Genomic DNA, 12,895 nt, shown 5'->3' with positions numbered 1-12,895 from the left:
ACTGTAGCGGCAGAACATTGCAGTAATACCCCCAATTGAAATCAAATTCCAGATGGAAACCCTAAAAGTAGCTGAAGACGACAACCTAGTTGCCACTCTATCCCTTCTCTCCATGGGCATAAAGTCAGTCCCACAAGCAGTCCTCCGGAAACAGTTCTCCGACTCCGCCACCATATTCACGGAGATCCTGGAGAAGCATGCTCAGTCTGAGAACGGGACACTGTTACGGAGTGCTGTCGGATGCTTGTCGGTGCTGCTCAGGGCTCAGGAGTATGCGTCGTGGAGTGATTCTTCTACGATGAGGGTTTTTGATAATGTGCTGGCGTTCGTGCTGCATTCTAAGCCAAAGGTAAGTACATTTTTCTTTAAGTTTTTTCATTATTTTGTCTTGTTTTTAATAAATAAAAACTGGGAGGTCAAGTGTCAAGAAGTTTTTAATAAATAAAAACTGGGATGTCTAATATTAGGTCCCTACTTTTAGGACTAGGCTGTGCATCACATAAATTTGAAGACACTAGTCTGTCTCGTTTTAAAACTCGTCTGTCCATTTCATGGACTCCTGGGGTCCATGAAAGCGTGTATCTTGTATGAGCATGCTTCTTTTTAAATTCCACTAGCGACCCGCCTGGGCTTCACACCGGTTAGAGCGAATTATACTCCTAAACCTTCCTCATAAATCACTCTATTGATAGGTGAAAACCGCATGAAAATACGTTCAGTAGTTTTTGAGTTTATGTCGAACATACAGACAGACGACGCGGCGGGCGACTTGTATTATAAGGTGTAATGTTTGAAAGGAAAATGTTTGTAATTAACCCTTAAATTGGCAAGAGTAAAAATTTGTAAAAACAAGTAATATAGTAGCATACCTTTATTTAATACCGTCTGGGGGTCTACAGAAAAATGTTTGAAAAAATCCAGTATTATCGGTTTTTCAGAAAATCTATGTACATCACCATGCACGTTGCCAATTTTATAACAAGAAAAGTAACATTGTTCTATGTACACGCTGGTTACCGCTGCCAAGAAGCCAGTAAAATATTATATAAAAATTAACGTAAATTATTATGAAAAAACATAATTTAGTGTGAAATTGTTAAAAGCAATTTAGTTTTTTTGTTTCTCCGACAATTAAACAAAGGAGCATATTGCATTTGACGCTATAAAATTTTGTCTATCCCTGTAGTAGTGTACATTTTACGGTCCACTCTCAGGAAAATGCCCCATGTTGTTAAACCAAAGACTGTCTGTAACTCTAGGACGCTATTTCAGAGCCTTTTGTATTTTTTTTTCTTATGGCACAGTTTCTCAACTTTCATTTCATCGGTTACCAATCTTCGTCGCTTTACAATGTCCTTCGAATAGCTCAAACCGGAAGTTCTAAAAGTAACCTAAAGCTGTATCTAATTCTGTTTTTTTTCAGGCTGGTACATTTCACGTGTTTATATGAACCTCTTGTTGCCCTAGTATGTAGTTAATGGCGATGAGTGTTCAAGTGTAGTGTAGGCAAAGCATCATAAATAACTGTAGATGGAGAGTGTAGAACTCTAATATGCTCGAAAGAGAATCAACGTGCTTTCGGAATTAAATCGTGCTTGATTATATTTATCGACCTCATCCTCGTCCGACAAGCTGTCTAGCAAATTTAATCGCTCCAAAGAAGAATTTATAGAAGGTGGATCAGGGCTATCGTCAGAATAGTATTGTTTGAATGCGCGTTGGTTCCTCATCGGAATCTGATTCATAATCAGAACATACATTTTTTACGTGAATTAAAGCTAAAATCTTATGCGATCTACATAGTGTTAAATACTACAGACAAAGAAAGGAAACCATTCTGTTTAAAAATATTTTAAATAAACAAGGACACGTAAAATCGATAGATTCAAAACAAAAGTTAAGTACAGATAGGTTGGCAACGTACACGGTGGTTACCGTAGTTGAATGTAAGTACATCTTTACAAACTTGTCAACGGTAACCGTGGTGTACATTCCAATTTATCAGTGATTATCTTTATTATTATGCCTTATGCACACAAAATGACCAATTATTCATATACTTTACCATTTTCTTATGAAACACAAAACATAATAATCATCACTTGCCTACAGAAAAGTTGTTAAAATTTAATAAAACTTATTAGAGGTACTGGCGAGCGTCGCCGCTTCGAACAGATTTTTTGATAGCGACGTTAATTTTAATTTTATGCCATATCACATATTTAATTACTATTGATAACATCATTATTAAGTAGTTTCTGTTAATAAAAGCTTAGGAAATTAGATATGTTTACGACAGGAATTTTTACTAACTAACGTACACTGTGATGCACAATGCCAATTTAAGGGTTAAATTGAATAAATAAAAATAAATAAATAAATAAATCATTTATTCAGGTGAAATAAACCCTATTTTAAAGATGTTTTTCTTCTGCCAAACTGCAGGGCAGTTTGTTGGCAGAGGGAACTCCCTTAAACATAGATGGGTAGACTTAGCTAATTGCCTAATTAATTGTTAACTTATTTAGGTACATCTTATTGCTTATGCTGGTAACTTTAACTTAATTTTGTTTAATAAAAACCTTTTCATTTTACCTTTAAACATCCTAGCTGATTTACATTCCCTTATTTCATACGGTATTTCATTATACAATTTTGGGATCAAGTACTTCCTACTTCTTTTTCCATAATAATTTTTTCCACATGACGGAACCTCTAACATTTTTTTACTGATTGTTCTCGTGAACCTAGCGTGATTTATATAGATTTTAAATTCATCTTTATTGAACTGCTCTAATGCCAGCAACATCCCTACTTCCTCATGGACTGGCAACATACGGCATTCCACAAATAATTCCTCATAATCACTTTTTTTACAGCGATTCTTAGTTTTTTTGTCCACTAATAGTTTCATAAAGCGTATCTGTAATGATTTAATCTTGTCCAAATAAGTTTTGAAAGTCCTACCATAGCATGCCAGTCCATAAGAAAACAGAGAATCTGCCAGTGCATAATATAATGTAAACATCGTGGCCCTATCCAATACATATTTTAACTGGTGAAGTTTTACTAGTACTATTCTTAATTTGTCACATAATTTATTGATATGATTTCTCCAAGAAAAATTGTAATCTATTAATAAGCCCAAATATCTATACTCTGATACAACCTTGATGCTGTCACATTCACAATGCTGCGGCCCACTGTGCAGGCACTCATACGTGTGTGGCCAACTATGCGTGGCGGTCGGTTAACTTGTCTACTGTACGGGGATCGCACGTGCATACATTTGGTTTTATTTATGTTGATAACAATTCCATTGTCATGTGCCCATTTAATGATGTTGGTAAAATCCTCTTGTATTTTATTTTCTATAACCGACAAGTCTTTATCCGCATACAGTAGACAAGTGTCGTCCGCGTACATATATATGTGACAGTTTTGGACCACATTACACATACTATTGACATGCATAATATAGCCGACGGGACCGAACACGGAGCCGGTCGGCACGCCGCACTCGACGTGCGCAGGCGCGCCGCACACGCCGTCAACGACCGTCTGGAGGGTTCTGTCCGTAAGGTATGCGCGCAGCCACCTGCTCAACGGACCCGCGACGCCACACTCCTCCATAGCTTGAAGCAGCTGGTGGTGCCCCAAAGTATCAAAAGCTTTTTTGAAGTCTATATAGACCACCACCACCTGCTTCCGCTGCCCCAGACACTCGTTGACGTCATCCGCGAACTGCGCCAGAGCCGTAGCCGTGCTCCGCCCACGCCGGAAACCATGCTGCGCGTTCGTTATAATACTATTTCGTTCCAAGAAAGTACTTATCTGTTCGACTACATATTTTTCCACAATTTTGTTTACTACCGATAGAATCGCTATAGGTCTATAATTAGAATATACACAATGAGATCCTTGTTTATATATTGGACGTATTAAAGCTGCTTTTAGAGTGTTGGGATATACTCCCTTCTCCACGCACATGTTAATAAATAACGCTAACACTTTACTTATGTCTTGTTGTACTAATTTTATATCCTTGATTCGTAATTTATCCAACCCAGGCGACTTATCCAGACTTAAACTATTTATAATTTTAACTATAGCCTCTGGACACGCTTTTTTAAACCTTAACGAGACCTCACTACTTTTAACATATTGCGATCTGGCCAAGAACTTACTATTACAATCATGTTTAATACTTAGGATTTCTTTGGTAAAGGTTTCAGAAAATTTATTACATATTACTTCAGTTGTCTCTATTTTACCTAGATACCTTAATATAGTTGCATCCACGCCCACTTTTTCTCTCCCTGTCCATGTATTTATTTTAGACCAGATCTTTCTTATATTCTTATTACATTTTAATATTTCGTCCTTTCTGTATTTATTCTTAGCTCTAAATATATATTTATTAACCCTATTTCTATATCTATTGTATTGTATTCTTAAGTTCATATCGTTTGGCTTTGTTTTCCATTTTTTAAATAATTTATCCCGTAGGCCAATCATACACTTTATTTTTTTAGTTATCCAAGGTTTGTTCTGACGCTTTTTACGAATAGGTAATTTAATTTCCGACTTATTATAAATACAGGAAAAAATCTCACACAATCTATCATATAATTCTAACGGGCATTCACAGTTCATTAGGTCCGTCCATGGCACACTAGTCAGCTGTTCCGCAACTTTATTGTCACATATTCGAGTAATATAAGACTGCTTACCAGTTCCGTCACACTCCGAGATGTTTGCGAGGCTTAGTCCTATTGGATAGTGGTCCGATAACTTACTTGTAATCACATACGAACTTGTAGTACGTGGGCTACGGACCCATGCGTGGTCAATGCACGTTCGCGTCACACTATTCCCGTAAATTTCCTCGCGAGTTACGTCCCTTATTAGCTAGGGTTCTAAGTGACAAAAAAAGGTCGAACCTTTTTTTTCTTGATTAAAGCATGAAACTTGGCACAGTTGTTCCTTATATCAAAACAAGCCGATTTCGATCGGTAGCCCGAAGGAGCCTCCCCTCTGGGGCCCGAGAGGGGGGGGTCAAAGTACCGCTCCGCCCGGCTTCATTCTTAAAATTCTAACAGGCCCCGTTTAGCTAATAGGTCATATTTGGTATCAATTTCGGATAAATCAATAACGTAGAATTAATTTCTGGTATAAAAATTTAGCAATTTGTAGAAAAAATTAAAAAAAAACTCATAGTATCTAATTTTTCAAGTGTAATTTTTGTTTCTTATTTATTGTCAAAATTAAACTGCCTGGTTTTTCTACATTAAAAAAATATGATGATAAAGCCTATTTAATGCAGATTTTAAAAACATAACTTTTACATACCTTTATTTAGAGGAAATCGCATAAAAAAAACTTTTATCGTCTCGCGCCGGTGAATATCTTTTTACTGACATCGGCATCGATATAGACACCATCCGAAGTACACACTCTGGAGACCGATTAAAAGTATTGTTTATTGTTGTAGATCCTATTATAAAGATAGAAAAGCGTACAAATATTTTTTTATGTGTCGTTCAGTGAAAAAAGGGACCTTGGAACAAATTATCACAGAGCCTCGCGTTTGTATAGAAGCATACTCGTATTTAGTTAGTGCCAACCACTCCATGGACTCCATGGTCGCTGTTCTCAATATGGGATATTACTGCAATGTTCTGCCGCCAGAGTGCAGCACTACCGACTCTAGTAAATTCATAGACTAACTTATACATGTAGATGTAGATGTAGTGTAGGGACGCCCGGTCAGAAGCAGGCGGGCTGTCGATCGCTTGTCGCGTTCATTCAGCCCAGTTCCCTGGAGTTGGAGCTTCAGGTTACTGTCCCGGCGGCATTCCCACACTATTCTCCTCAAATCTTCTTGTTTTCCTGCAGAATAAAAGGACATCTTTGAGTTCGACGTCCTTTAGTTCGTTTTCTTTTAGTGTGTCTCTACCGAATGTATTATATCGCGGTGCCGCGTACATAGTACATTCTGCTAGTAAGTGTAAGTTAGTCTTCTCCTTACCACAATGTGGATAGGAGGCGTCTCTACTAATTTCCATTATCTTGAGGTGTCTGTTGAGAGTATTGTGACCTGTAATGATACCTGTCAATAGTCTCAGACTGCTCTTACCTAGTTTCAGAAGATACCTGGTTCTCCTGTGGTCTATACCTTTGATCATCATCTTCGACTGTCTGCATCCAGTCTCTTCTTCCCATTCTCTCTGTGCTTCCATCTCTTTTACCTTCTCTATGACTCCCTTCGTGACATCCGCTGACATAGGCAGAGCCGGTTCCGGACCTATGTATTCCGTCTCCGCCCTTATCCTCGCCAGCTCGTCAGCTTTCTCGTTTCCCGTTACTCCCTGGTGTCCTGGAACCCATGCCACCGTGACACTTCTTTGCTTGCCTATCAAGTTGAGCTCCTCTCGACATTCTATCACGAGAGAGGAGGTAACTGATATTTTCTTTAGTGCCTTTAGTGCTGCCTGGCTGTCTGAGTATATTACGACAGCGCCCTCTTGTTTTACGCTCTTCTTGATTATGCTTGCGCAGCGCGTTATAGCACATACCTCGGCTTGGAACACGCTAGCATATCTACCCAGTGGTACTGATTCTCTCCCAGTTTGAGGATCACTATGCCCGCTCCTGCTAGTTTCATCGAGCTTCTTCTTGAGCCATCCGTGAAGCAGATGGTCGTCGGGTGTCCGACTTCCACCTTCCAGTTATCTCTGTCTCCTATGTGTATTCTATATTTCTTGTCAAATATCTCCTGCCTCTTTATAAGGTCATTATTGGCCATCAACATTTCAAGTTTTGATAGTGCCTCTCTTTGTATCAGCGCGTGTCTCTTGTCTACGCAGCTTCCTCTCCATTCGTTGCATGCTTTCATTCTGTACCACTGTTCGGTGGCTCTTTTCTCTACCTCAATCCAGAGTGGCTTCAAGCCTAGCATTACCTCCATTGCGTGTGTCGGGGTCATTCTCATAGCCCCCGTCATCATGAGGCACGCTAATCTCTGGACTTTGGTTAGGTCTTAGGTCTCTTTGGTTTTCTTTAATATGTGCTCTATACCACCATGTCACGGCTCCATATAGCACCCTGGGTAGTATTATCGCCTTGTAGATCCAGTGGATCATTCCTGGCTTCAGTCCCCAGTTCTTTCCTATTGCCCTTTTGCATTGGAACAGTGTTCTTATAGCTTTAGCCGTCTGCTCCTTGATGTAAGTTTTGTACCTGAGTTTACTGTCTAAAGTAACGCCCAGATATTTCAACTCCTCCACCATGTCTAGTTCTATACCTTGTATCTTTATGGGTTTCATCTCCTTTATTCTTCTATTAGTGAATAGCACCAGCTTTTTTTTCGATGGATTGAGATCCAACCCTCTCTCTCTACACCATCTCAGTACCCGTCTGAGACTTCTTATCATTATATCTCTTATCGCAGTGACAACCATTCCTCTCTCTAACAGCACTCCATCATCAGAGTAAGCCTGCATGTACATGCCTCCTCTGTTGAGCTCTTTTACCGTTGAGTTTAGAAGTGGGCACCACATCAGGGGGGACAGGCATCCCCCTTGTGGGATGAACCCTCTTCTTGGACTAATCGTCTTTGTTACTCCTCCCAGCTCCGCCGTAATGGATCTACCTTTTAGCATTTTCCCTATCCATTGCGCTATTGCCGGTCAGATGCCCTCACTCTTCAGACTTTCCTCCACGGCCTCGAAGGTTGCTGTGTCAAAAGCCCCCTCAACGCTCAGTCTGTCTTCTTGGGAATGGAAGCAAAAAGCAAATGACTGTTTCCAAACTGTTCCTACTGTGGCCAGAATATGATTGAAACTGACATATTTACTTACAGTTTACTTCTTATTCATTGAGAACAGCGACCATGGAGTCCTTGGAGTGGTTGGCACTAATTAAATACGAGTATGCTTCTATACAAACGCGAGGCTCTGTGAAATTTTTTTCCTAGGTCCCTTTTTTCACTGAACGACACATAAATAATAATATATGTACGCTTTTCTATCTTTATAATAGGATCTACAACAATAAACAATACATTTAATCGGTCTCCAAAGTGTGTACTTCGGATGTTGTCTATAACGATGCCGATGTCGGTAAAAAGATATTCACCGGCGCGAGACGGTATAAGTTTTTTTATGCAATTTTCTTTTAATAAAGGTAAATAAAAGTTATGTTTTTAAAATCTGCATTAAATAGGCTTTATTGTCATATTGTTTTTATGTAGAAAAACCAGGCAGTTTAATTTTGACACCAAATAAAACATAAAAATTACACTTGAAAAATTAGATTATTTTTAATTTTTTGACCGAAGCGAAGCGAAGGTCTACGTTTTGACTCGGGCATTTTGCTTTCGTATGTCCGGATGTTCTCCTCTACAGGTCGCAATTCTTAACCGATTCTCGTGAAATTTTGTGACCGAATTTTATGACTAAATAAAATTTTTTTGTCAATCCGGTTTTTGGAATTTTTTAAAAATGGCGGAGTCGTGATACCTGGCGCCTAAACAAATAGTCGTATCGATATCATAAGCCTATTTTCTTTTTGAAACATGTTTACAGAGTTAATAGCAAAAAATGCAGATAAAAATTATCGCTGGTTTAGGCGGTATTTAGATATTTAATTTTAACTAATTTTAATTTGAGAAGGAGTAGCTAAATTTCGTCAACCCATCTAAGAACTATTTGGCTCAGTTTGTAAACGTTCGCTTTTTCTGTTTGCACAGAGGGTCTGGGTTCGATCCCCAGTAATTGTATGCTGGGATATTATAACTTTTTGTATTTTTTTACACATAAATTTCGTATTGTTTTTCTTTAATTTACTATACACCGTGTTTTTATTGAATTCCGTTAACTTCGGGGTATAGTTAAGTACGTTTATAAGAACTAAATGGCATAGTTAATTTTCAAAAAAAAAATTTTTTTTAGGTTTCTTTTTTGTTTTTTTTTTTGTTTAAAAAGTAATTAAATGTAGCATATAGCGTTGTTGTAACACGGGCATTACATTTAACTCAACCAAACAATTGAAATCTGTAACATATCAATGTCATTTCGTACATCAATCGACCGAGATTGTACTTAAGTTTAGTAGCAAATGTATGAACTCATTCTAAACACTAATCAATATGTAAGCCGGCCCTAAGGCAAGTGTACACGCTTGTAGAGGCCTTATAGTAAAAAAATAAATTATGGATTATCTCCGAAATGGACTTAATTAGAACATCGGTGTCTTTGAGAAAGTTACTTGATTTAAGCTCAGGAATGCACCCTTGAAATTAACGGAAATAAAAAAAAACACGGTGTATTTAAAGCTCTTAGCACCATGTTATTTCAAGCTCTGCTCGCGAGGTCTACAGCTCAGATTAAATGTCCAAAAATTCAGAAAATTTGTATCGCTGGTTTTGGCGGTATTTAGATATTTCGTTTTTACTTGAGAATGAGTAGCTAAATTTCGTCAGCTTTAGTAAGAACTATCATGGCGCATTTTGCAAACGTTCGCTTTTTTTGTTTGCATCGGGAGGTCCCTGGTTCCATCCCCAGTAATCGTATGCTGCTACACAACTTTTTGTATTTTTTTATACTTAAATTTCGTATCAATTGTTGTTTTTTATTTTATTATTTTATTTTGAAAAGCGCGGGCTAAGCGTATTCGTTTAATTTTTGCAAGAGATGATGGCTTTTTGCGCTTTAAAGAAAATTTGATTCTTGATTTTTCAAAATGGAAGAGTTGTATCATAAGAGTGTATTCTTTTAAAGACATGTTTACAGATTAAATAGTCAAAAATTCAGAAATTTTATTTCGCTGGTTTTGGAGGCATTATATTTAGTTTTTACTTGAGAATGAGTAGCTAAATTTCGTCACCTCATGTAAGAACTATCATGGTGTATTTTGCAAACGTTCGCTTTTTTGTTTGCACGGAAGGTCTGGGTTCGATCCCCGGTAATTATATGCTGGGATATAACTTTTTGTATTTTTTTACACTTTTATTTTATTTTTTATTTAATTTACTCAGTTTTAAGCTCTGCTCGCGAGGTCTACAGCTCACAGAGCCACTAGTTTTAATTTTGTTCGACAAATTGCAATTTTTTAATAACAGAAATGAATTCTACGTTATTGATTTATCCGAAATTGATACCAAATATGACCTATTAGCTAAACGAGGCCTGTTAGATTTTTTAGAATGAAGCCGGGCGGAGCGGTTCTTTGACCCCCCCTCCCTGGCCCCAGAGGGGGGGGTCCTTCGGGCTACCGATCTAAATCGGCTTATTTTGATATAAGGAACTGCTGTGCCAAGTTTCATGCTTTAATCAAACAAAAAAAGGTTGTTGCACTTAACATCCTCACTATTATAGCGCACTGCATACCTAACTCACTCATGTTGTTGCTATACGCACTGATAACATTTCCCGAACCGGTTTCACTTAACAGATTAATATTTGTATCGCCTAACAACAGCACTTCGCAGGTCGCAGGAATACTAGCCAAGAATTGATGTATTTCCTCCAGGAACCCTAATTTATTGGTCTTCGGTGGTCTATACACAATAACTATATGTAAAACTTTTCCATTTTGTTTAAGCTGCCCGTGCAAGCCTTCACAATAGTTATATCTAAGTAATTGAGCGGTAAAATTGTATTTTTTCTTCACATATAGTAGTACTCCGCCTCCTCTCGTATATTCTCTTGTGTTAATGTATGAGTCATAGCCCTCTAACTTATACATAGATAGTTCCTGCTCCCTTATATTTATTTCTGTAAGCGCGATTATATCCAGTTTCTCTCTACACATATTTAGCCATAATTGAAACTCATCAAAGTTTTTTCTAAGGGATCTTATGTTCAAATGAAAAACGTTTAGATTATTTTCCTGTAATTCCCTCTGCCATTGTTGAATATTTTCGTATTTAGTATATTTTATTCCAGTAGAAATATGTCTTATTTGATCCTCGAATTTTAATGGGATAGGTAACCTGATAATAATTTTCGATGGAAGGAATTTTATTCTACTTCCTCATTTTGTATCGCGTACTTGTTTATGTCGTGAAGTGTACGTATAACACGTATTTTGGTGTCTTGAGGGTCATCCTTCCTCATCAATACCCTGCCGCTCTGTACCCATATATATCTAAACAGCGGCTTTAATTCATTTTTGGCGGTCCAGAGTAAGTTGCGAGTGTAATTTGTCAGATCCTCATTGACATAAATACGTTGGTTATTTCCATTTCCAAACACATCATCATTTGTTAACCTGTGAGTTTTCCTGGTTGCTAACCACTGGTTGCGGGCATCACGGGTCGACAGCGTGATCACGACCGGGCGCGGCTTCATCGCCCGTGCCTCGCCGCGCTGGTTTTTAGCGACCGCCGCCGCCGTATTGTTATTTGCACCTACCCATTTTATTTCACAAATTTTTTCCATGATCCATACCCAGCTGGTCCGCTACTTTTTTAACCGAACTATCCAAGTTTTCCTTCTCGATTCCTTGCAGGCCATACAACTCCACATTATTTTCCTTCTCCTTTGTTTCTAAATAAGCCACTCTTTCTTCCAGCGCCTTATTGCAGATCTCCAGGTGCACGTTCTGATGCTCAAGGGCCTTTATCTTTTTATCAGTTATAACTTTGCTTTCCACTAACTCCTGGTATTTTTCGGCATAAAAACTGATGTCGTCCACCATGTCTTCGAGTGTTTTTTTCATGTTGAACACTATGGCAAGTTTCTCGTTAACCGCTGCCAGTATCTTTTCCGGGGTAGCCTTTGCCATTTCCAGGTTTATTGAATGGCTAGCCTCAGGTATCGGCGAGTCTTGGCATTCATCGCACAGCTGCGTTTTCGTGAACCCCTTTATTTTCTCAGCGCATTTCTTGTGGTAGACTCCTTCACAACTTCCATTACACTTCGTCTTGGCATCTGCCTTAAGACGACCTATGGACACCTTACAGAGTTTACATAGAACCATGGTGTAGCACTTAAGTCGATCGACAGAAAATAATAGGCACTGATCGCGTAAACAATGTACCGTTATCGGCGCTAGCGCATACGTCAACGCGTCCACACGGCGGGAGCTCGACCGGCTGACTGTGCGCCTGGTGAAGCGCCTGGTGTCCGTTGGCTCGTTGGGTGGATGACATTCGGAAAATCGCGGGGCACTTTTGGATGAGACTAGCCCAGGACCGGGATAAGTGGCGTACACGAAGAGAGGCCTATGCTCAGAGTGGGCGACTGAAGGCTAGAATGATTATGATGATGAATTAAATTGTGTATGTTCCTAGGTGCGGAAAGCAGGGCAGCACGCAGTGACAGCTATTCTGCGCGGGAGTTGTTTCATGATTCCCACTGATGACGACCAAACAAAGGTAAATATTGAGAATCTAACATTTAGAAATTGAGAGTAGCTATTCAGAACAGTCAGTGTTTTACAATCTGGATTTAACTGGGGAATTATCTGCATAGTGTCTATTGCTTCGTTCTTTTCTCGTTGAAGACCTCGGTCAGACAGGTTAAATAGCAACCAACCTTGAGTAATTACTGTTACCTTATTTGGCAATGGCTGTTAGTCGCATGTTTATTGCCATGTACAGTAGGCGTACAAGTAATGATGCGATTGCTACACAATGCAGTAATAATGTACTCAAACGAGTAAATAATTATTTAGCTACTCATAATTCGTTTCGCCTTACATGGCGACCGTGACAGGACAGGCGTCCGTCTTCTGTCTTTAGACTCCTTACATTACAACTTATAATTTATGTTTATCTTATGTAAAGGGTGTCCCAGATGTAAAGGGACAATTTTCAAAGTCTCACTGGCTGAAAAAAATATTCACAAGAAAAAAAAGTTTTGATGTCATGGTGTCTATGGCTTTGCTA

The 12,895-nt window shown here is 38.7% G+C and overlaps 1 protein-coding gene across 1 annotated transcript in view; it reads left to right on the top strand.

Annotated features, from left to right (window-relative positions):
* The window catches only part of LOC134674460 (RRP12-like protein), a 39,669-nt gene that overhangs the window by 3,779 nt on the left and 22,995 nt on the right, over positions 1-12,895 (top strand). The window contains exons 4-5 of the mRNA XM_063532538.1: positions 53-349; positions 12,299-12,382. Coding sequence (XP_063388608.1) covers positions 53-349; positions 12,299-12,382 — 381 coding nt within the window. The remainder of the gene's footprint in view (positions 1-52; positions 350-12,298; positions 12,383-12,895) is intronic.

This window comes from Cydia fagiglandana, chromosome 20, assembly GCF_963556715.1.
Source record: "Cydia fagiglandana chromosome 20, ilCydFagi1.1, whole genome shotgun sequence".
NCBI classification, from domain to species: Eukaryota; Metazoa; Arthropoda; class Insecta; order Lepidoptera; family Tortricidae; genus Cydia; species Cydia fagiglandana.
The sequence above is the reverse complement of the archived record's forward strand: the minus strand, read 5'-3'. Positions and strand labels throughout refer to the sequence as shown.